Source organism: Hydractinia symbiolongicarpus, chromosome 2 (genome assembly GCF_029227915.1).
Source record: "Hydractinia symbiolongicarpus strain clone_291-10 chromosome 2, HSymV2.1, whole genome shotgun sequence".
Classification (NCBI taxonomy): Eukaryota; Metazoa; Cnidaria; class Hydrozoa; order Anthoathecata; family Hydractiniidae; genus Hydractinia; species Hydractinia symbiolongicarpus.
This window is the reverse complement of record NC_079876.1, coordinates 14,185,159-14,211,381: the sequence shown is the minus strand read 5'-3', so window position 1 is coordinate 14,211,381 and position 26,223 is coordinate 14,185,159. Positions and strand designations below refer to the sequence as shown.

General features: G+C 33.9%; 2 protein-coding genes and 1 long non-coding RNA gene across 4 annotated transcripts; 1 reads left to right on the top strand and 2 right to left on the bottom strand.

The window, feature by feature from the left end:
- Positions 1-742: 742 nt before the first annotated feature.
- On the bottom strand, positions 743-11,164 carry LOC130629564 (YTH domain-containing protein 1-like). Its single transcript, XM_057442820.1, has 16 exons — positions 10,886-11,164; positions 10,549-10,650; positions 8,445-9,175; positions 8,317-8,341; positions 7,924-8,136; positions 7,157-7,219; positions 6,960-7,075; positions 6,811-6,864; positions 6,503-6,675; positions 5,877-5,961; positions 5,626-5,768; positions 4,288-4,406; positions 3,407-3,647; positions 2,467-2,554; positions 2,088-2,168; positions 743-981 (listed from the first exon to the last, which is right to left on the bottom strand). Exons 1-16 carry the CDS (start codon positions 11,013-11,015, stop codon positions 928-930), a joined length of 2,418 nt encoding a protein of 805 aa, XP_057298803.1. The 5' UTR covers positions 11,016-11,164; the 3' UTR covers positions 743-927.
- Positions 11,165-15,879: 4,715 nt separating this feature from the next.
- Positions 15,880-19,168, top strand: LOC130629563 (uncharacterized). Of its 2 annotated transcripts, none has more exons than XR_008981981.1 (2): positions 15,880-16,114; positions 17,644-19,168. It is a non-coding gene; the product is annotated as an uncharacterized LOC130629563 (long non-coding RNA). The 2 variants fall into 2 exon arrangements; XR_008981982.1 differs by having other exon boundaries at positions 15,880-16,711.
- Positions 19,169-21,015: 1,847 nt separating this feature from the next.
- On the bottom strand, positions 21,016-25,502 carry LOC130629562 (mitogen-activated protein kinase kinase kinase 1-like). The gene is made up of 7 exons (XM_057442819.1): positions 25,294-25,502; positions 24,464-24,762; positions 23,944-24,090; positions 23,413-23,575; positions 22,914-23,188; positions 22,043-22,174; positions 21,016-21,483 (listed from the first exon to the last, which is right to left on the bottom strand). Exons 3-7 carry the CDS (start codon positions 23,980-23,982, stop codon positions 21,340-21,342), a joined length of 753 nt encoding a protein of 250 aa, XP_057298802.1. The 5' UTR covers positions 23,983-24,090; positions 24,464-24,762; positions 25,294-25,502; the 3' UTR covers positions 21,016-21,339.
- Between the last annotated feature and the right edge of the window lie 721 nt (positions 25,503-26,223).

Genomic DNA, 26,223 nt, shown 5'->3' with positions numbered 1-26,223 from the left:
TGAAATTTATTTCATCTATATTATAATGCCGTATACGGCTGTCTGTCTGTCACGCAAAATGGTAGCTTAGCTGCGACAGGCGAACTCGTGGATTTTCCAAGGGCTAACGACTAGTTTAATTAAACTAAGGCCACAAACAGCCTTTGTTTTTCCTTTAAAATAATTACCATATCGCGAATAATTAAAAAAAAATTATTATGAATTAAAAGGCATTATCACATATATCTTGCAATAAATATTTTCGCTTTTAAACGTCGTAAACCGTGATTGAAATTAAACAATCATCTGTCGAGTATATTAAATTACTACAACGATTTATGCTTGGTTTATATGATAAACTAGTTATCGCACTTGTCATATTTTTTCCGTTTTTTAGTTCTTGTATATTATATGTAAACGAGAATTTTAAAAACTCAAAAAAAAATTTCCGATATTTTTTCTCGGCACTGTGCGATAACTACTATATATAGTATACTGTCGTTCAGTGGGACCCCGGATAAGTAGGACGCCGTCTTTAAGTTAACGCTTTTTCTCCGTTTGTAGTTGATAAAAAATGATGTCGAGCCTGTGATATGAGCAAGTTTTTAATTAAAGGCTACCTTAAGTCGATAAATAAAATAAATTGCGATTACTGATAGTAGTTCTTTGCGAAAAAGATTTTCAGAGGAATATCTCGACGATTCGCGAAAATAAATATACGCAAAATGTTTTTTGTAGCACGCGAAAATAAGTCTTTGAAAGGTAAAATATCAGATTTTTCTTATCCAAATTTAATAAAAATAATATTTACAAATAGAGTAGAGCCTCTTGATAAACGATTTGACGTAGTGCAATCTATATCGGCACAAACCAACGTCGCTCGTCGTCTAAATGATTATAAAATTCCAACGGTACGTCACCAGCACGCCATGTTGAGATTTCGTCCAATCATCTTCTTGGTCGCCTTAAAAAAGCTTCAGCCGCCTCTTTCGGGTCATGGTACTAAAAATTAACAAGTTTAAAAAAACAAAAGCTGTTTAAAATCATACATTATTCTTCGAAGAAAACATTTTTGTACGCGTGCTCAAGTAATTTTTGCTAACTTATGTTATGATTCTAATAGACAATTGTTATTATTATTTAATTATATTTACTTATATGACAGCCACCAATAACTTATTTGCAAGTAGATTCATAAATAAAACCAACTGGATCGATGCGCATAATCTGGTATGTTCATACGAGAATAAAGACAGCACTCTTTATAAATGAAAGTTTGTTTTCCCAGATAATTTTTAAGTTATATTTAGGTATCAATATTATAGTTGAGTCGACTTTATGTTTTGTCCTCATATTTGGATTTTCGTAGTAATAAAATCAAAGGTAAAACCAAACGACACACCATCTTTTAGAAGCTTTTCTAATTTTTCTCTGTTTTAATTTTCCATTTAAAAATAGAGAAAAATTAGCGACCAGAAAGTTTGAGGGTTTTAAACTGTTCTGTTATTGTATACTATTGTGTATTGGAATATTTTAAAGCTAAATTTTGATTTCAAAAGCTTGGTTTATACCATACTGACTATCTTCATTTTTATTTTTAAAGACTTAATAACAATAAATATAATTTCATTTGGAACTCAACCCTTCGAGGGTCTATTGTTCTCTATCTTTGTGCAAGCCTTGTGGCCTTGTGGTTATGGAGTTCGCTTCGTAATCACAAGGTCCGTGGTTCGGTCCACAGCGTGGGCATGTTTAGCAAGTGCCTTTACCACAGCTACGGGTCAACCCATGCCATGTGAGGGAAATTGGGTAGGTATTGCCGGTGTATACTTAATGTATACATTCAAAACACAGGACCCACATTGATAACAGTTTCCAACACTGAAGTGGCTATATCCTGTATAAATATTCGGAATAATAATAATAATAATAATAGAACTAATGATCTGAGAAAAGCTCGGACGGAAACAGGTCATTTTATAGGTAGTTTTAAAAAATGCGACAACATATGTAAGTGTTTGCAGAAATGCAGAAACATCAATTTTAAAATGTTTAGTTTCGATTTTTTTTTTTTTTGCATTCGTTAAGTTCTTCAAGGTGGAACTTACGTGAGAACGACTGCTACCAGAACTGCGATGTTCATAATGATGATGATTAGACGATGATGAAGGATAATAAGATGATGAACTCTGCAAAAACAAAAATTATTCTCAACACACAAAATACAATACTAGAAAATATCGAAAAGAAATAATAAAGATCTTAAAGCCGGATCTCCATGAGGTGGAAAACGTCGAGCCTGACTACTCTAGTAGTAGTCGCGAATATTAGAAACATAATTTTACTATTCGTATCTCCACATTTTCCGCAGCTACCTTGAAATATTGCGCAATATCTACCAGTGCGCATGTCCCGCTGCGGAAAAAGTAGTCTGCCTCGACATTTTCCGCCTCGTGGACATCCGGCCTAATAGTACAATGTACCTACCCTTATTTGTTTCTGTCTTTGAAACTCTCTAACATAATCAGAATAAGATCCGTGTAACAGAGTTTCTTTTCGAACACCAAATTTCGCCCTAAAACAGAAAGTTATGAATAGGTAGAATCAATACTTTTGTGTGAAAAACACGGCAAACGAACAAAAAACAATAACAAAATCAACAATCTCCAGAGAAGAATACAATAACGAACTTTTGAAATCGCTTATCCTCTGCGTATGAATGCAGTAAAAAAACATTTTGAAATTACAAATCCGCCACTTACAAATGCAAAAAATACCGCATACCGTATTGATCCGATTAAGCGCCCAGCATTTTTCAAGGGCTCCCCTCGAATAAGCGCCCAGGTAATTTCCTTAAAGTTCAATAAGCGCCCAGCACTTATTAGGCACCCCCCTCGAATAAGCGCCCACCTGATAAAAGGGTGCGCTTAATCGAAAAATACCTCGAGAAACTGGTCTCTTATTTGAAAATTTTACTTTTTTTATATTGAGAACCCTAACAAGACTAAAGTTTATTTTGCTACATCTATTGTTCAGTTTTATTTTTCCAGAAAAAAAAACAAAATTGAAAATAACCGTTGTTTTTAATTTGTATAAAAATAAGAAAAATTTATAAACGCCCAGCATTTTTTAAGCGCCCCCCCTCGATTGTTTGGATCATTGCGGTATTATAGTAAGTTCACGGCATTTGTCGGCATTTGGCAATTGCTGAATACCGACGTGTAAACAACAAGAGGAAAAATTTTTGCTGACGTGGTTTTTATTTAAGTCGTTTGTAAATTTTCTCTTCAAATTAACTGTTATATTGGAGCATACAGTGGCAAAATAAAGATAAATTGCTGACGTCAAACACAATTTTGCCGACGCGAAACAGGAAAATGTCACTTCACGTCGGCAATGTCCTGCTGTTCTCAAAAACTGAACCTACTTGTCATTCTTCAGGAATTCCTTTACTTTATCTCTGTGTTTTCGCTCACGAGACTCTCGATCGCGGTCACGGCGGTATTCTGGAGAACGAGACCTGTTGCGTGAGAAGTGTTCATTAAATCGCTCGTTGTGACCGTATCTGTTTGGCCGTCCACGCCCTCGAACATCTTGGTATCTTGCATCTCCACCGTTGTAATGGCTTCTGTCTTGAAAACCTCTGTCTTCGTAGTGGCCTCTCCCATCTAAAAAAGCAGGTTGATGAAGGTTATTCCCGAAAAATATTGGTTATTTGATACCTATCAGATTTATAGTTTTGTTCATCATTTTCTTCCATTCCTAATTTTATTTAAGTGACACCATCTGGCAGCTCTATAATTTAGCAAAGCAAGAGACTTGAGCAAGTTTTCGGTTTACACAGGAAGAGGTTGGGCCCCTTCCTTCCCTGATTTGTTTTGCTGTAACTTTTGACTAAAATAACTCAATGGTCTGAAATTTTTTGACTTTTTAAAATACAAAATGAAAGCATTTACAGAAATATATTCAGAAAGATATTTTTCAAGGACAAATATTTGGTCCTGATAAAATTATTTACCAATTTCAAATTTCCATCAAATATATATGTGTATCGTTAGGTAGCAAATCACTTGGGGATTACCAAATCACCTTTATTATGCTCAAAAATTACTTTTATGAGTAATTAATGACATCAACTGAGCAACCAAAACACAGTTTAGTTTTCCACTCCAGTGTTAAAATTAAAGACGTCAGCAGAATATTTTATGTCAAAGTTTATGTCAGATTTTAGACCTTCTGAGTCCTGATGTGCCCATAAAAGAAGAGGATAAACAGGGTTAAACAACAACATCAAAAGAAAGCAGTTACCAGTATCTCTTGAATATCCTCCTCGTCTTTCACCAAAGCGTCCACGGTCTCCTCTAAATCCACCTCGAAAGTCTCCCCTACCTCCTCTCCAGTTTCCACGTTGACCACCACCCCTAAACCTATATCAAGATATTAAAAATAAAAACAGAAACACTTAAGTTTAATCGAATGTTATCGAATGGTATCTATTTTGGTGTACATAACTAGTTAAGGATTAACTTTACCTATAATAAAAACTTGGTCAAAGTATGACTAACTTCGTAGGAACAGGCAATGACCTAATATATACCTCTCATCCAATCAAACAAACCATTATTAGCTTTTACACAGTCTATATACTTAAATGAAATGTGCAACACCACAAACTTTGGGCTGCTTTTAAAAGGTTCATTCAGAAGTAATGAAAATAAAGTTTATTTCAAACAGAAGGCTGAATGACATCTTCGCATTGCATCATAACATGTATATTCACCGCGCTCTGTTTGCCAGGCTTTATAACTGCTATGAATAAACCAGGTCTTCAATGACTTTATCGTCAAACTTTATTGGAAACATCTAATTAACGTATGCTCCATGGTAATGAAACTATTCTTCGCCAATCCGGGTAAAGTTGGATATCAACAATTCGCAATTTCCTTCTGCTTATGTACAATAAACTTGGTCACACATCTTCATCTCGCAATTCCAATATTGGTGAATAATTGAATCTACATGCTATTCAACATATTGAGCCTCGTTTAATGTGAAAGCTTGGCAATTTCAAGCTAATTCAGGTTGCGTGAATATGCCTTAGATCTTTAAAAGGTGTACTCGTAATTCAATTTTATACTACCATTTTGCACCACATATAACACACATAACTACATTACCCTTCTTCATATTCATATGACTTAATAACAGTTCAGTAGTTATGAAGTAAAAAGTTCAGTGGATATGTATAAACTGTAATAACGGCTTTACAACTCCTATCAGAGGAAGTTCATGTGAAGAAAGTTCATAGGAGTAACATAGTAGAACTAGCAAAAGTTCAAATTTAGAACTAAAGTCTATTTTTTGTGGTTGCGTGAGGTAGAACTCTCAGGAGATTTCATCCCCCACACCTGATAAATATAAAAGATAACATCAATTATGCTGGAATTTTGATCCACAAGTTTCATTCATAGAGAGAAATATATTCCATTCTTAGGATATCCCTACCAGATATAAGTATACTGAAATGACTATCAATTATAAAGAACAAAAAGTTCCTATTGTATATGGACTTTGAAACTTTGAAACTATAGAGAGGAAAAAAAACTATATTCAACTTGAATACAGCATATAATAAGAAAAACAAACCTTGGATGGTATTCACGTTTATGCCCCATTTGACTACCAAGCTTTTTTCTTTGTTTTAAGTGGCGAGCCACTCGGGAAAGGTCTATAGTTAAATCTTCCTCGAACATACGACAAAGTACTTCTCCAACACTAGGCTCTAACTCCTAAAAATCACAGAAATCTTTTCCACAAAAAAATTGGCTTGGTGTAATAACGTTATTTAAGTTTGCACTTGTTATTAAATTACTAAAAATACTACAGAAATAACCAACCTGACCATCTCGACAAATTTTAACTTCTTTATTTTCATTCCAAGGATTTCTTAAATTCGCGCACTGGGAAAATGGGACATCTTTTCTGAAGAGATTTCACAAGTATGATAAGGAAAATAAAGAATCGCTACCCTTTACATGCCATAAATTAGAAATGTTTTTTAAAAACGTACTAATCCTGTGTTTCTTCAACATTATTAATAGCTGTACTCTGTCTCTGCATGACTTCAACGGACACCCTCTTTAGATTTATTGTTACTTTATGATTTATATTGATTTATTAAAAAAAAATGTATTAAAAAATCTAAGCTCTTTTTATGTAAGGAAATATTAAGTCCTGGATTTTAAGCCTTTTTTAAACAGATGCAGTTGAACACACAAATAAAAAACTTCTGATTAAGCAGATAATGGTATTTACGCAGAATATTCCTTTCGGTTTCTATTGGTACTGTTATCAATGAGCGTCCAGCCAAGAGAATGCATTTAAAGTACTGTCTAAGCTGTAACAAACTTAATTGACAACTGCGTAAAATATTAATCCTTTTCTCATGTTTAATGCTAAAAAAGTATTAAAAAGCCATGAATAGATCAGTAACAGTTTTTTCTTTTACATAAACATTACATACCTGTTGAGCCAATCGATTTTGAAGGTTCCTCCAAGTATTCTCCTGTCGAAACCTGGTGGCAATACCCAAGGGACAGGAATACCATCATGACGAGATTCTGACGCCAATCTAGCAAATCCTTGAAATCGACCACTTTCTTTGACAGAATACACTAATATTACGTTTGTTGAATGCTAAAATATAATTAAATTTATAAATATAACAAAGTATTACTTTAACTCTGGCACAGTCTGTAATTATATTATAATAAATATGACATAGCGCAAAGTAAAATTTTATTATTGTTATATTTCTGCAAACTAACATACCCTATAAGCATCATTTAGTTTCCTCTCATTTGCAGGAGGAGTAGCCCAAACACCCTAAATAAAAATATGATACAGGCAAATATAGGCAAGTTAATAAATAAAAATATATAAAAAAATAAGAAATAACTAAAATACTACATTTTACTCACCTTAGCTTTAGACAAAGTAACATTTTCATGATTGTTACTTTTCACAATGAAGTAACGAGCACCTTTTAAGAGGGAATCAACAAATTCTTTGTGTTGTTGCAATGCTTCGTTATGCTCTAATGATGCAATAAAAAAGCTATTTTAAAATTTCTACAGTTCGTGGAAGTTCCCATAACAGCAAGATAATGATAACAAACCTTGATCATCTGTGTGCTTTCGACTTTTTCTTTTCTTTTTTACACCTTCTTTACCAAGTGAATCTAATTAAAACATGTAAACAAATTGAAAACACTCTACTCGTTACTTTGTAGCTTTAATGCTGGGTACACGTCTTTAAAACCCATTACTTAAAAAAGCACGAGTTTCCAAGTTATAATAATAACTACACACATGTCAATCTTTTATCTCATGAACAGAATTTCACACAATTTATCTTCAGGGAGATAAAAGCGAGTAAACAACATGTATATTTTAGCGTATGTAAACAACATAACCTTGGACTTAGTTAATAAGGTTTTGCTAAAAAGAAAAAAAGGTTACCAAAAAACATGCATCCAACTCTAGCGATTTGCTGTTTTTGTTATTTTGTAACAAGCTATCTCATGTGCTAATTTTGTAACTAATTCTTAAATAAAAATGGTTACTGAAGCAAAGTTTAAGTCATTCTAGAGAAAGTTTGGTTATGATTATTATGCCACAATGTTTTTTCCGTTCAATGAGATTGAAGGCAGAAAATTTTTATTGTGAAGTTTATTCCAGCAAAAGGTAAGGTCACTTGTAAACTGCAAGTTTTTTTCCTGCAAAATTTTTAAATTACAAATTGTCTCTAAAAGCTTAAAAAACTTAAAAATTTGTAATTTCTTAGAACCAAGAAAATTTTTTCTTGCGAAATGCAATCACAGTACAGCTGAGCCATAAAATTTTTGTTTCCTTAAAATAATAAATTCTAAACTATAAACCAAACCTAAGGAAGTGTTAGATCCAGAAAATGATGACAATGATAATGAACCAGAAAAGGATCCAGTAAAACTTCCAGAAAACGATGGTGACCTTGAAAATGAATGGGAAAACGAGCTTGCATGGGAATAATTGCTTCCATGATCAGATAATTCTTCATCAACATCATCTATTACTTTCATATCTTCTTCACTTGGTTGCTCTTCTTTAACACCAGTATCTATTAAGAAACAAAGAAAACCTCGTTAAAAAACTTATTTCATTCCACTCATCTAATGTTGATATTTGATGTGATTTTGAATTAAAAGTTGTTTTCTTTTTTCATTTTGTTAAACAACTTTGTATAAATAAAAACTAAAATAAATAAATTAAAACTATAAAAAATAAATTAAAACTATACCTAGTAATTGCTCTTCCTTCTGCTTCTATAATACAAAAAAATAAATTCCAATTCTAAATTTCATTACAATTTTCACCAATTAAGAATTGGCAACAATAAAACTTCTTAATGAAAACTAATACAGGTACCTCAGATTTATCACTTTTAGATTTGACTTCTTTCGGTTTCTTAGCTTTCGCTTCTGCTGCTGGATTAGTACTGCCTTTTCTTTTACGGTCCGCTGACTTTTCCTTCTTAGGCTTTACTTCTTTTTTCTCTGTGTCTTTCGAGACTGTTGGAGGAGCAGTCATTTTTTCTAACATTTTCTCTTTTTTTTCTAATGTTTCTTCTTGTACAGCATCAGTGTCAGCGTCTTCAACAGGAGCAGTTTCTTCAACTTTTTTACCTTGTCCTTCTTTCTTCTCTTCTTTTTTTTCAATCACTTCTTTTTTACTCTTCTTTGTTCCTTTGCCAGTCTTGGAAGTTCCTTTCGGTGTTTTCACAACTTTAGCTGTGATTGTTTTGACTTTTGCTCCAACAGAGTTTACAGGTTTTGAAGCTTTCTGAGATGGAGTAGCTGTCTTACCAGACTTCTTATTTGCAGTCTTTGTTTTGACAGGTTTCTCTTTTGATTTGGAGATATTTTCATTCTTGACTTCTTTATTCTCCATAGACATAACTTTTTCACCTTGCTCTGTTTTAACTATCTGTTCGTCACTAGTCTTAGGTTCTCCTTTTGGCACTGTCACTTCGCTTTCAACCTTATTTTTAACAGTTGATTCAACTTCTTCTATTTTTGTCTTTGCTGCTGAGTTTTTAGTTTTCCGACTAGATTTTCTTTTAGGTGTGGCTTTTGCTTTTTTCGTCTTTGGGGTGGCCACTAAACCATAAATAACAAAAATTAAGTTAGCATTTATTACAATCAAAACCAAACTACTATTGAATTGAGATTGCTAACTATTTCTATTTGCAGATCCCAAGTTATTTGGTCATTGGAAACAAATTAGGAGGCCTGCAACAAAAAATGATTGCCAATTTAGCAAAAAAATTTATGTCAGTCAATTCACCTTTATAATATCTATGCATGGTTTGAATGCACATCCTTTAACAGGTCTAGAATTACTGATGACAAAAAATGTCAAAATTTGCTATTACTTAAATATGACATCATAATTTATGCAGGATAATTAAATCGGAAATTCTTTAAATGTGAATGTCTTGAGAACAAAGAGCTTTTTAAAAAAATTACTGGTTAACCTTTTTAAGCTCTATAATATAGGTCCAACATCTTTTATACCTTTCCTTTAAAGAATACATTGAAAAATAAAACAAATTCATTTTTAGCTTTAGTTTTATAAACATATACAATATATGTCGAAAGGTTACAAAGAAAATTATATTTTAACAAAATTCATGCAGAAGTTAGACACACATGGCTTTTGTTCTTAAATTTATTTAATGAAAAGATCAGAAACTTTCTTGCATTGTGAAGCATTGTTACATAAACACCAGTTTATGTAACAATGCTTCATGACAGGTAGTGGACAAAATTACTTTTTATTTACATAATTGGAAATATAAAACCAAATTGTTTAGAAATATTATTTAAATAGGATCAAGTTAAAAGTTATTTTTTAACATTATTTTGATCTTCGTTTTATTTTCTTGTGTGGCCTGAATAAAAAAAGTCTAAAATATGTTGAAATTCTTTTGAGAAAATATTTAATTCATTTAAGAAAATATTTAGTTCCTGGCAATACATCTATATTACAAGACAGAATTTGTAAATGGTCCTTTATGGCATAAGAATTGATTAATTGGTTAATGTTTGTAACAACTCATTCATTGAAAAAGCATATTTTGCTGCTGGTAGCCTAAAATGCGAAGGCAGTGGCATTATTGAAAGTCATCAACAATTGTCATGGCTGAAAATTCCTAGACAATTTTTTGAAACTCTTATATCAAATTAACTTAGTGTAAATAGAGAAGTGAGCTTTAAACTGACATGTTAAGGATAGTAGAAACTTTGTTTTTAGTTTCATACGACAATCAATAGGAAAATTTTGACAAACTTGACAATTTAAGTCCTAATGTGTCAACCTTTCTAATTCAGTTCAGCACTCTGCAATTGCTAAAGTGAATTTGTTAATAAAGCAGACATGCAAATAGCCTATTGCATCAACAGGTGTGAAAAAAATTTAATCAGAAATACTGTTTGGGCAACAGCCTTGAGTTGTGCATATATTTCCAAACCTTTTTTGCTGGCACTGTCATCCAATTCCTTCTGAAGATCATCATGTCCGCCATCTGCTCCTAAAATATCTTCCAACACATTGACTTCACAATCACCACCACCTAAATTATACATCATATATACACCATATACATTATGAAATACCGGATTTGCATACTTTTTTGCATATAAAGTCAGTTGTATATTTGTGGTAGTGCCTAAGTGCTTTGTATAAGTGCTTAACAACAGGGAAACTTGATGTGATAGTATAGCTGTGCTTTGTAAAAAGAATTGTTTTCACAATTTTTGCATTTTAATCAAACAAAACCCAACAAAGCACAAAATTATGCAACTTACTTTCATTTATAGAAGGTAATTCACCAGGCTCAATTCCATCATCTTCTCCTAAATTTTCACTGTCTTCCGTACTTTGCCCATTTTTGTCTACGTTTTCAGAATTTTCATCTACCTTACTTTCTGTATTCATTTTGTGCTACAAGTGTAAAAGCCTAAGAAAGTTTATAATTTTCATATTTTATTTTATCTATAATTTATAACAGGATTAATTACAATTTAAAGTTCTTAATGAGATTTAGAACATAATATTCAACAGCAATGTTGATTTATGTGGTCATTTCTTAATAGAATCAATTCCGTGCTTAGCTCTCGTTGAGGTCGGACGTATCTAAAACGCTCCGGTCTTGGCGCGCTAAGTCGAAGAAAGAAAAAAGAAGACTAAAGCTTGAAGAGCTCCTGCTTTGACAGCTAAGTCCTTTTTGATTTATTATATATTGTACTGCCTTTTTTACTTCATTTATATCTTTTCATTTCTTTAATTTGTTGTTTTGTAAGTTTTTAAATTATTGTTTTTGTTAATAAATTGTTTTTATCCCAGTCAGTTTTTTATCCATCTATCATCTAATATGGTAGCTTTGCTGTGTTGTGGGTTCCTGCTGCTCCTTCTGTGTAACATCGTAAGGAAATGGGCTTGCCTTAGATCCTTCAAACATAGTTTTGGAAGAGCACATAACCGTAGAATGATCTCTCTACGACTTAAAAATAACTTTACTCAGGTAGGAAACCCCACATTTACGCTAAAACTGATTTTTGTGTTCGTTGTATTTTTGAGCAATACAAAACCTTCGTTCAAAAGTAGCTCACCCAACAACAACGAAATGAGTCGACTAAATAGGAGTTTCTTTTCTATCTCTTCACTTGATGCCTGCAATAGAGTTTCTGAAAGCCAGCTCACTCTCCAATTAAAATTAATGGCTTTATCAAAACTTAAGCCAAGCAGGCACAAGTATTTCTATTTTTTAATCCTCTTGTCAGGGGACATCTGCCTCAACCCAGGTCCTGTTAAGTATCCCTGTTCTTCATGCTTAAAACCTGTGGCAAAAACACACAAAGCACTTTCTTGTGACAAGTGTGGATTATGGGCTCATAAAAAATGTGAGCGTATTTCTGATAAAAAATATCAACAATTTATGAAGACTCCTGAAGATAAACTGTTTTTCGTTTGCAGTCCCTGTCTTTCTCGTAATTTGCCCTTTGCTAATGAGGAGTCATTTGGTGACGAAATTCCAGACAACATCAATATTACTATTGATGAAAACTTTTTGAAAAGTTAGTGCATGAGCAAATGTCTCATTTTATTTCTGAGCACAACTTCCTGAATGACAGACAGTCCGGATTTCGAAAACTCTTTTCCACAGAAACTGCAGTAGTCGATGTCTCTGATTTTATTCTTACTGAGCTCGACCAACATAACTTTGTTTGTGCTGTGCTCATTGACCTTAAAAAAGCTTTTGACACTGTTGATCATAAAATTTTGTTAAAAAAACTATGGTGTTTTGGCATCAGAGATGCTGCCTTTGACTGGTTCGAGTCCTACTTAACGGGCCGAATGCAGCTGACTCTTGTAAACGACACAGGATCAGATCTGCTTCATGAAGACGCTTTTGGGGTGCCGCAGGGATCTGTGTTGGGGCCCCTGCTCTTTCTTTTGTATATTGACGACTTAAAATCTGTCATCAATTCAAACTACCACCATCTATATGCAGATGATACAATAATTATTTCGTCTCATAAAAATTTGGATACCCTTGTCTCCCAGGTCGAGTTAGAACTTTCGCAAGTCGACCTCTGGCTGAATAATAACAAAATGACTATTAATACGGACAAAACTGAAACAATCTTTTTCGGCAACCACAGCCAGTTAAAAAAAGTTGAGAACAAAACTATCAACTATATGGGTATTCCTTTGAAGAGGAGCGAAAAAGTTAAATATCTTGGGGTAACATTTGATCAAAAAATGCAATGGGAAAAGCACATTAATGACATAAATAGAAAAATACTAATTAAATATTCTAAAATTAGAACCATTGCATCCTGTTTAACACCTCACACAAAAAACCTTTTAATTAATGCACTTGTCATGCCATATTTCCACTACTGCTCCTCGGCATGGGCTTGTGCCACCCAAGGTAGATTGGGAAAACTAGAAAAACGATTAAAATGTGTCCGTACCTTTCTTGGGAAAGAGAGGGAATATTCAATGAATAATTTACTCATCAAAAACGATGCCATATTAGTTTTCAAAGCCATGAATCACATTGCTCCTGATTACATGCGCTCAAAATTCCTTTTGACAAAAAACTGTCATAATCATCAAACAAGAGGAGCTTCAAAAAACAGGTTCACACTTCCCTTGGTCAACACGGAATTTGGCAAAAAAGCCTTCCCATTTAGAGCTGCAAAAGTGTGGAATAATCTTCCAGACCAAGTGACCTGTGATGGAAGTCTGCTTTCGTTTAAGACTTCCATCTCGAATGTATTTGGCAAATTCTAATGGAGATCACTTTTTAACTTTTTAATTTTTGTTTTTTATTCTTTTTCTTTTCAATTTTCACAGATTATAAATGTTACTATGTTTGATTGAGCTGAGGCAGTCTAAGGTTTATCATTTTTTGTTTCTTTTTTGTTCTAGTGGCCCCCAGTGGAAACAATCCACTAACTATAGGTTTTTGTGATTTTCTGGGCTAGCCACTTTAAATATTTATTATTATTATTATTATTATTAGAACTTTAAGTTTGGCTTCTAATAGACAATTTCAATGTTTACATTTTCTCTGGCTGGATTCTTGCAAATGCAGGGAAAATTAACAAAATTTACAGGCAAAAAAAATGGAGACCTTAAGTGAAAAAAGTCATAATGGTTAAAAACTTTTGCACTGTGGCTACTAGCATTGTTGCACTGACAATGTTCTAAATTTAAACTACATACAAGCTATAATTTAATTTCAAGATTAAGATGGCTCTACCTAAAAGTTTGGAATAGAATGGTCTAGGTAAAAGTTTTTAGATTTTGCCTGTCAATTTGCTTACGAGGTCTTGGAATTATAAACAACATACATCACAATGAAACTCGTCTTTCTTTTTTAGAACGATTAGAAAGTATGGTAACCTGAATCCAATAATTTAGCTAGCTAGCTAGCTATAGATGACTTGCTATAAACTTTGTTTCCTTTTTTTCCAGCAGGCAAATAGTTTTTTAACCATCATATCTTCTAAAAAGAATTATTAGCCAATCGAATTGTCTTATTTTGCCTGCCAAAAACATAAAAACAAAAATTTATTAAGATAGCAAGTCATCTAGCTATATACAGTCAGGGAAAAATTTTTAATTACGCTGCCACAATATAAACAAACTACACATCCTAATATGGCTGCACTAACTCCTAATTAAGCATCAATTGCATCCTACATAGGCAGCAAATTGGTTATTTAAACTGTTAAAAGCAAAATATTTCAAACACCAAATTCGTATGCTAGCTTTAATAGCATAATTTGCTGACTGGCAAAACCTTATTATGTGCTAGTTCACAAAAAGAGTACAATAAAATTCCTTTCTTGAAAATTAGACTCCGATCAGGTAATTTTCCCTTAAAAGTCTCCTAAATGGAGGGATTAGTGACTGAACCTTGATCCGTCAGGAAAGGAGTTGTTTTAAAAAAGGTTAAAAAAGTACTTGTGTGATAGCTGCTGAATACCTTTTAATTACAAAGTCCATATTTTTACTCTTATAGTTTTACCAAATAGCAATTTAAGATTCCAAAACTAAACGAAAATAAACAATAGCTTCTTTGCAGTCATTTGCTTTTTTCTCTCATGTGCAGGTTGCTTCGATTCGAAAAATAGCATTGTGGGTTGTTGTTTTCTAATCCATGCACGATTGGCCGTCATAATCCATTGTAGGAAAACTACTACGCTTTAGATTGATTGCCGGCCAAGCGTGATAGTTTTTCTGCAACCTCGTTCCCGGGGGAGTCTTTGCCTGGTTGTGATGGACAATCATTCACAATCACATAACGTACGTCCATAAGAGTTTAAAAGATGTAAAAACAAATGCAAGTTCTTTATTGTAAAATATCATGACTGTTTGTAATAATTGAAGAGAATTAGTAGTTCTTCTTATTATTATTCAATTTGTCCTAGCACTTGGTAAACTTTCTATATTTTCGACGGCCGTCTAACTTAATTATAAAAACAAGTCCTGGGGAGAAGGTTGTATTTATATTATACTTACGCGGACACCAACGACATTATGCGGGCACGTTGCCGGCCGTATTAACGGTATCAATTAATTTTGCCGACTTTTTTTATCCGCGTGGCTACAAAAAAATTATGTAATGTACACATTATATAAATTTCAGTAGTCGAGGTGATATCTATTGATGGCAATAGAAACCTGAACCAAGCAGAATTCGGACAAGCAGCATTTAGTCTTAGTGCCAACTGAGCTATTGGCCCGATACAATTAGGGTTTGCAATTTCCTTTTCCACCACTATATCGTATCGATCACACTTGTAGTTCAAACCTACCATGGCATCCTCGTCCCCCAGGGTTTGTTGCCTATGTCAAAGCCGTTATCGCTTGCTTTTTACGGCTAAACACCACCAGCCTCCGATGTCAAAATGATAAAAGTCCCTGGGGACGAGGTTGCCTACCATGGTTAACTTTTAAGTGCACCAATCACGGCTATTCACCAAGACATACGAAAGTTTAAATTTTTACTACTCTGGAAAACTTTCCTATGCTCCCTACGCGCAAACCCACACGCAACAACGTGACCCAACTTCGTCCCCAGGGCTCTTTTTCTCTTGTGACAGTCTTGGACGGACGGCGAATAGCCCTAGCATTGAACGGATTATCGTTATCTAATTGGGTGTCAAATTTACTACTTTTGTCCGCCTTCCATAATATTACCCGCCATATTTTATAAGCAGTTTTTTCATATGCTTTCCTAATATTGCTGTCTGATAAGCACGTTCAAAGCATGGCCAATAGTAGGCTGTTCAGTCACGTGACAATTCTTGCCGTCAAAAAAAATCTCAGCGCGGCGGAAATTGAGAACTTCAAAATTTTTAAAGGTGAGCGTATGGGAACCTTAGCATTTGGGTACTTTTCTTGCACTAAACCAATTTAGGCCGGTTTATGTTGGGTACCTATGCAAAGGTAGATGATTTTCTGAGGTAAACAAAGATGAAAATCCCGGTTTCTGTTTGAGGAAGTAAAAAAATCAGGTAAATAAAAACTTCATATTTTGAGAAAAAGTACTAGATTTTAACTATTTTTTGATTTTCACTCAGGGAAACACTCTTCAATGACACTTTTGTAAGTTTGTATAAGAGTTTTTACAACAACGCAATGTTTTAACAAAGAAAACAAAGTTTTTTTCTTTATCCTTTTTTTTTTTTTTTTTGTGGGCGCCCCTTTTTGCCTCCATTTCTAGAATATACTAAATAAAGTTTGAAAGCTAGTTAGTTATTTAGTTGGTTAGTTAGTTAGTTAGTTAATAAAAGCTAAACCATGTGCCAAGTACAGGTGTTTATTTTGTTGATTTTAGCCAACAGTTAAGAAGTTACTGCTCAGATATAATTTTACACTCAAAATTAAGCATTGTAAAATTATGTTAAATACAGTCTAGCTAGCTAGCTAGGTTGTTATGACTTGCTCTAATACAACTTTTTATCCTTTCTTACATTGTGTTTTGAAGGAAGAAAAATCCTAGCCAGAAAAGCACGCACATTTAATGCTAGCTAGCTAACACTAGCAAAATTCAGTATGATACAGACTTGTGTCTGGCCACCATGGCCTAAATATATGGTTACGATATGCAGGTATCGTTTATTTATACAGTAACAATTCATATTAAAGTTTTTCCTTACTCTGTTATGCAAAGTGCTTTTATTTTATTTCAGTGTAATTATTAGTGTTAGATGATCAAGTAAGTTATAATGGCTGCCATAAAAATAACTAATAGTGAAATATATGAATGAAGTTAAATCAATTAAGCATTGTTGAAGTTTGTGAATCATTCTCACAGAAGTTTAAAATTGATGTTAGTAATTGCAGTCGAGTTGCTTTGTATAATAAAATTACAAGGTTAATTCAAAGAATTAAACTGTTAAGAAAAGCAAAGAAAAAAAAGGACAGGAAGGTGTTTTTGCACAAGAGTTTGTAATACCAAAAAGGGAAGACAGTTTAGACAGGTCATTAAATTCAACAAAAACAGAAAAGGAAAAGAGTCTTGTATTGGAGCTTAGTGTCATCAAAAAAAAAGAATAAAAATTTAAAACGAAAAATGGAAGTGACACATTGACAAGAGGAACAGTTGGAATTGGTAGAACAACAATATTTAGAGGCACTTAATGGTATGAAAACGTTAGACATAGAAACAAAGAGTATTGTTCAGAAAAATAAAAATGATTTGAACTTAGCAGCGAAAGAATTACAATTGTTAAAGCAAAAGTTTGAAAAGCAAAGTGATGCATTAGAAAAAGCTGAAGACGAAGTCCGAAATATGATAACGAGCCTGATAATATTTGGTCTTTCCCCTTGCTTATAGATTTGGAAAAAGGAGATCTTTTTGTTATTTAGTTACGATTTATTTAGTGATAGATTATTTCCAGTATTTTCAAGTCATTTAGTAGTGGTGATTGTTATGAGCCCTGCATGTTAAGAGTTCTTTCAATGTTGTTGTTTTTTAGTGGTAGGAAAAACATTTTTTTTGATTATGCAGCAATAAACATTTTTGTTTTAATTTTCATAGGTTGTGGTTGCTTTTTCACTTATGTTGGGGTCTGGTCTGTAAATTGGAGATATAACGAAACAGCACAATATATTTTGCTAGCAATTATATATTTTATTTTATCCAATTGAGATTTAACATGATACTTCATATAATTTATTTTGATAAGTGTTGGTCATACTATCATGCCTATTTATTTGCACTTTTTGTTTGACTGTTTTTGCTTTTTTTGAGCATATTTTGCATTAGTCTGGAAATTACAAAGAATCTGGTCTATAGAATATACTTTCAGAATATCTCATGACACTCCCACTTTTTTTTAAAAAAAATAGTTATTCTATTCTGATTTTTTTCTGCTCCCACATTTCCTTGAGAAGTTTTTCCTGTTTTGGTTATATTTTTGGTCTGTAAATTACAAAAAATGTGGTCTGTAAAATGTATTTATTAAAGGATCACGTGATACCTCATAATTGTGTTTTCCTTAACTGAGAGACCTAAAAACCATCCTAATTATTCATATTTACACACGTAGTCAATGATTTTTCACGATTTTGGTCTTTTTTTGTCAAGTCTGTAAATTACACTAAATCTGGTCTGTAAAATATACATTTCGAGTTTTAACATGGTACTTTATATATATAATTTATTTTGATAAGTAGTGATCATACTATTATGTCTCTTTAATAATATTCGCATTTTTTATATGATCGTTTTTGCTATTTTGGACATATTTTGCGCCTGGTCTGGAAATTACAAAGAATCTGGTCCGTAAAATGTACTTCTTGAAGGATCACGTGATACCTTATAATTTATTTTTAAACTAAGTGGTATTTTAAGTAGCCTAGTTATGCATTTGCGTGTGTTTTATTGACGATTTCCTGTTATATTTCTAAAATTTATGACCATATTTGGTAATGTAATTTTGCGCATGCGCAATAGCATTTGGTAAAATATACGACCTAATCATATAGTACTTATCTTTCTCTGTATTTATACCAAATTTTAGCTTAACTCGATAATTTTTTAGCGAACTATGCTGATCTGCATCATACCATCATTTTGACCTTTTTCAGAGCACCAAAAAACGCTTATTGGGGCCGAAAATATTGCCAGAGTTTATATGGAGGAATGCGCAGGAATTTGTCTAATTTTTTACTCCAATTAGGTATCTTCAAATCTTCATAACTTTGGAACGAAAAATGTTAGAAGGGTGAGTGACCCCTCGTTGGAAAGCACAATAATAGCTCTTTTACGTTAACATATAAGCTAAGCAAACAACGATGTTGTTAAAAATAGCCTGAACAGCCTACCAATAGACAGATTGCCAACTTTCCTACACTCACAATGCTTCCTGAATTGTCTATTACCGGAGTCTAACCAGGACTTAGATAATGCTTGACAGTTTCTTTAAAAAAAGAAATATTTATTTTACATCTAAAATTGACATATGTTTAGATATATTAAATTTTAACCTTGTACTTATTTTGTATAAGTATATAGATAGATTTTAGTAAAAAAAATTTCATATAACTATATGCATATGGTAGGTATATATACTTTTTATTATTCAAGTCCCACCATCAAATGAAAGCAGAGGCTCGCGATGGCCAAACAGGTAATCAAAATTCCCATTTAATATGGATGCTTTTGTATTTTTCTTTAACATACCAAGTTCCTCACAATCTGTTTTCTCTACTGCAAACAAGGATTTTTGTTTTTCTTGAAGTTGGGTTAGTACCTCTGCTGTCATGCCTCTTGTTGAGAGCACTTAAATTTGATCCCTTATAAGGGAATGTAATGGACTGCCTATAACAATATTTTTTTCATATCTTGTTGGAATAAAATAAGGCAGTGAGCTGTGATGAATAAGAGATTTCCCAAATCCATTCGGTAACATCACGACCCAGTAATAAAAATTCCAAACACTGTACTTCATTAGGTTTAGAATTAAAACACTTTAAGGAATCGATTTTTTCCAATGTAAATTGGATTCTTTTAAACAAAATATGTATCGTTGTTTCGTTTTATTTCTCCACAGCTAGATAGCGCATGGAAGGTATACTCGAAGATGTTGTAACTCGCACATTGATTTTCTATGACCTCGATATCCTCTTGATGGCTTTAGTAATATTGCGGTTAAACGAGAGAAATTATAATCTGCGGTGCCAGGGCTATTTCTTCTCGCGCTGTACGAGATTTTCACAAAGAAAAAAGGAGACCTTTGGACGAGGTTGCAAGATGACTACCCTTCAGCAAAACTAATGTTCAATGGCCAGGACTTCATAACTTGCGTGTCATCCGTCGTGTGCAATCCCACACTTATTGGCCACCACACAGTAAATTGTGGGCCACGGCGAATAACATGCAAGTTATGAAGTCCTGGCCATACGATGCAAATCCATACCTGATCATACACGGCCAGATAACAGCCAGGAACAAGCACCACACCATCAAACAACATATCGCATTTTTTCAAACCACCTAAACATCACAACGAGATAGAAATCGCATGTACATTTCTTAGCGAGAAAAGATGCGAATCAGCCAAATAAAATGAAATAATAAAAAACACTTTATTCTGTAGTGTTGTGTTTGGTTATGCATTCTCTCTTATTATTAATAATCCGAATATTTATACAGGATAGCCATTGTGTTGGAAACTGTTATCAATGTAGGTCCTGTTTTTTGAATGTATACACCGAACGACGGACCTTGTGATTACGAAGCGAACCAAAAGGCACGCACCGCTAATCACTAATGTTTTAACCCAAGTCAGCAGTTAACTTACGTTATGAAGGCAATTTAAAAACTGGCACTTGTTGCTCCTTTCGGGGTTACCAGCTATTTAACAACATTGCCCCAGGACTAATTGCTTCTCAACGGCTCTGCGCTTCCTGATAGTTCGCCGCCACGGTAAAGGTGCTGGGGTCGAGCTTGGCCTTTTAGATTACTTTCCAATGACGAAGGAGAGTTGGCTTTTTTAAGTCTTCGACAAAATCTTCGAATAATTACTCTCCTTATGTGCCCTGCAAAAATCACATTTAGTCTGAAGATCTTTTTGCAGTTAAAACATCGCACGCGAAAATATGCGCGAAAATGTGAAACAGTACAATACGGGTTAAAAAATTATTTTCTCGTTCAACTTTCGTCTACGAAAAAAACTTCCCGCAAAAATGTAAATATATTTCTTTTGTATCCTCAAAGAACATGTAAGTCCTTCTAAATCTAATGCTAAGTTCTGATATTTCAAAACTAAAATTAGGACTGAGGCGCAATGTTTTGGATAAAGCGTAGTACAAAATCCTTTTCTTTTTTGCTTTTTTATCGCGTTATCGCGCAAGACAATTTCGCGTATATTTTTTCCCTTCGCGAAAGTTCCTTCTCGCAAAAAAGTAATACATCAAATATATTATAATAGAAATGTTAAACGTTTTGTAGATATATATATACATTTAAAAATAAATTCAATCATAAAATATTTGTCCTACACAGAACAAAACACTCTTTAAAATATCTTATAAACATATGCCAACTCAAACGTGACATGATATTGCGAGGAGGATTGGACGCTAAAATACGAGATACGAAAAGGTATTAATCTTAAAGTGCTGAAAACATTCAAATTCTCTAAGAAGTTACGCTCTTATAATGGTAGAAAGGTTTTCCTTTTTTTATACTCTTGTTTTAATCGCAGTAGCAACATATAAATCGCGTGTTTCATACACGAAAAACTGCATGTCTCAACAACTCGTCGGCGGTCGGTCTTTCAGTTTCTTTGAGCTCTAAACACCTTAAGGTGAGATCTCGCAAGCCAGGTCCTAAGCGTGCTGGTATCAACGGTGCAGATGAAGCGCTGGCGATCTAGAAAAATAAAGGTTATAATTATATAGTTAGGTGCGTTTAAAATTCTTACAGATTATAACTATAAGGACTGGCCGGATCGGTCTAAAAATTTTCAGAGATATATTAACCTTCAAGGGTATAGCTATTTTCTGATGGGAGTATATTTATAGTCCCATTACTATCCGCCCATTATATCTTTTGTGGAGAGGGGACCGTTCTGGAGATGGGACCGTTCCTGGGGAAAGGACTGTTCTGGAGATGGGACCGACCGTTCTGAAGGGCGACCGGCCGTTTTGGGGAGGTGGCTGTTGTGGAAAAGTGACCGTCGAGGAGGTGATGGTTGTGCAGAGGTGACCGTTATGCAGAGGTGACCGTTGTGCAGAGTTGACCGTTCTGACGGTGACCGTTGTGATGAGCTGACCGTTGTGGAAAGGTGCCTTCTGTGAGAGTTATACGTTGAGAAGAGGTGTCCGTTAATAAAGGTTCCACTGTAGCGCATTTACAAAACTCCTTAACATAGTTAAGCAATTGTTAGTTAAATACCCTTGCACGTCTACGTTACAAAAAGTCTTTTTACCTTAAACATCAGTGCCAAATGATTATCCATCTGTTGCGCACCCCATGGTAGAGTAGCGGAAGCCATTTCTATGATACAACACCCTACGCTCCAGATGTCGCACTTCCTACCATAGTGCTCTCCACGAAGTACCTAAAAACACACATATCATACATCATTACTCATCCGCGTAGCCATCATTCTAAACTGACAGCAACTCATCTCAATCTGAATTCCAATCATAACTTAATATGACTTGATATTCTGCCAAAAATAGAATAATAGTTTTTTTTTAGCTAAATCTCATCAAACTAAGGTTCAATACATTTTTTCAAGTTTTACTGTAATTATATAGATCGAGACTAAACGGTTTGTAATGTTGTTTTTTAAAAAAATTACAACCTAAGACAATATATTACAGTGGCAGGAATCCTATAAAGAAAATACAAAATTGGCTGGTTATAATATTTTAAAGGCCAGACATTAGGGTGTTGTTAAAATTCATGACTTGATATAAATAGTGTTAACCCTATTCATGCTGGGGTGGGTAACTGCAACCCGCCCACAGTTCAAAAGACCGCTGTATGTGGCAAATTGAATATAAATTTAGTGACTTTTCTTTCAAGGGTATCCTGCAACATAATTTTACAAACAGATCGTCCGAATTGGTTTTGTATTTAATCAGATATTTGGTAGGTATAGCCAATTAGCTAGGTAGGTATAGCTAAGTAGCTAAGTAGGTATAGCTACGTAGGGCTTAGTGCATGCGCTTAGTTTAAGCAAATTGTTGTAACTACTGGAAGAAAAAAAATTAAAAGAACATTATTTTCATATTAACGTTGTACGACTGCAGTTACTCATATTCAGTATTATAAAAAAAGCTTTGTTTTACCTCAGGAGACATGAAAGGTATTGTACCCAATAGTTGACCACAGAATTCCTTTGTCCCAGTTCCATGTGCCATTAATCTAGCTGCAGTACCAAAGTCGCTGAGTTTAACAATCTGACCAGTACTGCCTACTAGTATGTTCGCGCCTTTTAAATCTCGGTGCAACGTATGGTTCTGATGAAGATAAGCTACAGCTTGTATGATCTGTTTGGTATAACTTAAAACCACTGTTTCCCGGAAAGCCCCAAATCGGGAAAGCAAGCTAGATATTGAACCACCTGAAGGTAAACAAAGTTACGAAATTGCTAATTGCTAGTGCTAATTTTTTTAAAGCAAAAAGTGTTGGCTTTTGATATATGGAATGCATTTGACTTGTTCTGACTTCTCAGTCAAAAGGAATTCCTTGGGTTTTGAAAATTTGGTGTTGTCTCCCTAGGTGAATTACCAAGAGTAGAGAAAGTTAGTCAGAGACAGTTTGTCATCTTTTGCATGTATGACTTACCAGCCATGAGCTCCAGAAAGAGATTATAATGTCCATTATGCTGTGTCGCACCAAGACAAGCCACAATGTGTGGGTGTTTCAAACGATGCATGAGAGCTATCTCTTCTAGCACGACCTCGTGTACTTTGATTTGTTCTTCCTCTGTGTTTCGACAGAAAGATATCTACAGTGAAAATATTGTTTTTGAAAATTAAAATATTTCTGTAGGTAAAAGGTTGACCACTGCAAAAGTGATTAACATTTTAATAAGGTCCAAATAAGTTTTTTTCTTTCTTGTTGGCAATTTTATTGAAACTAGTCGGTAACCTGTGGATAAATCCAAGACTTTGCCCGTCCTTTATTAACCGCATTTCGTGTGTCTCCCTACTGTGGTTACCATTTTGCGTAACAGACAGGTAGACGTATACACGTATTGTAATATGATTTTGCATTGAAATTTGAAAGTAAAATGAGATGATTTTAATAACAAAAGTTATTACGGAATAGCTACCCAATTTACATGCTGATATACTTTCATAGGGAACATATTACCTGTTTTACTGCCATTATACGTCCACTTTTAAAATCCATGGCTTCAAAGCATGATGAAAAAGCACCTGTTCCCAGTAGCCCACCTTTCTTCCAATGTACATTCTCTAGGTAAACGTTTTTGGAGTGACAAATCTCTTCCTCTTTTCCCTAGTACATGAAAAATAGTACTACAAATTAGTAAATCTGACTGAGAGAATGTACTCACATCAAATAGGAGTACAAATACTTATTCATTTATGAAATCGGACACTCAAGCATCAAGCTAATAAATTCTATTTTCCTACAAATTTGGCATTTCCTACCAATTTGGAATTTCTCCCTATTTACTTTCATTTTCATTAGGCGCCGATTTGAGGAATGGCATGTCAACGTATTCATAACTAATATTTAACAAAAATATCACCAACAACACTGACTCAAGACTTAACACTATTGTAAGCTCTCTAGTATTGAAATGCAATAGGGCGCGGGAAGTTGGATGACATTTTACATTATGTAATAATAATAGTGTGATACTCACCCCTGGTTGTATATGAACCAGCGTCAAATCATCTGTAGGTATCAACTGTTCAGGCACTACATTCTCTGGTCGCAGTGATTTACCCAACGCTATCGCTAAGGCTGCTGCTTCGTCATCCTCTATTTGCTGAACACATTTCAAACGAGGATCATAAGCAGATCTTGGTGGACTAAGTTTATGAGGGTGTGGGGAGCCTGGTGGTGTTAATATACTACTTGGTGCAGCTACAGCACCTGCCTGCTCGTCTTCTTCTTCTCGCTCAGAAGAATTGTTTAAATCTCTCTCTACACTACGATGACCTAAACCAAACGTAATAATTCCTGATTACTTAAGCTAGTTTTTTTTTACTGTGAAGTAGTTTGTTTTTTTACTATCATTCATAGAGTACATAAGGGAAGTAGTATTTGCTACTTAAGTAATTTTTGCAAATAAGAAGAATGAAATTGACTGCAAAAGGTACTGGCACTAAGCCAAAGGCAAGGAGGTGAAATGTATGTGTTTTAGCTTCTCATCACTATCTTATTTAACCAGTTAATGTAGACACCATTAAATTCTTGTGAACCTAGGTGTATCAGAGTTATTTCAGAAGTGGCTGTCAGCAGCATATTTTGCAAAATGTTTTAGCTAATCAGAGCAAAAACAAATTTTACACTGAATAATTACTTCCCTTCACAAAATAACATTTTCGAAAAACAGTAAAAACAACATTTTGAAAATATTTAAAAAAAGGTACTGTGTCTTGAAAACCAGGAAAAGATTTACTCAAGTCTGCAAACCTTTCCCCCCCCCAAAAAAAAAAAAAGAGGCTAAAACAAAAAACATTGACGTACTATCCAGATCACCATGCTCATCCAATATGTTCAAGATGTCAGCTTGTTCACGTTGAGCTTCGAAAGATAGATGTCTGTGCAAGGTGCTTTGAACTGTAGGTTTCAACCTCTGCACAATCTCCTTTATTTTTGTAAACAGTCTTGAATCCTGTGCAGATACTGCAATAAACTTTACTAGTAACGACAAGGCACATTTGTGAACCTTTTTATGAAGAAAGTGGAAACACGTACGTTTTTGATTTAATTATTTTATTCGTTGTGTGATAATATGTTTGTAATGTGAAAATGTATGTGTAATGTTTTATTGAGTTTTTGGGTCATTCTGAAGATTAGTTTCCGAATTTTTATAGCTCTCAAAGTTCATCAAAAAAACCATCATTAGACTCGTTACAAGGTATAACTTTTCTTTGTAATCTTTGTAAACGTCCAATACTATGTTTTTAATTTTCCTTTGTTTAAATGGGTTTGTTACATTTTATATACAATTTAGAAACATGCAATCAGATTCTGGAGAATCAAAAGAAAATGTGCAGGTACCTTGTTCGCCTGGAAAGGCGAATAGATGGTATGGAAGGGCAAAACCAGGTACCAGTTGACAAAAGGCCTCTGGTTCAAATTGACAACAGGGAAGAACTTGAGCTTTGTGAGGAACGTTTGGGAAATCCTGAAGACTTCACGGCAATGGTGAGGTTTTTATTAGCCTGATATCCCATTTTAACATTGAATGATATTTTTATTATTTGATCATTATCATTTAATGTCGACATCATGACTCAAATCGGAAAGCAATGTAAAATTGTTCAGTTTTAACTTTATGACTTTAAAAATAAACATCTGTTTATCGATAAACGCATTGGTGGGAACCAGGCTTTAGTGATTTTATTTATATTCTTAATTTTGAAACTAGCATTATTGTAATACCTTTAATTT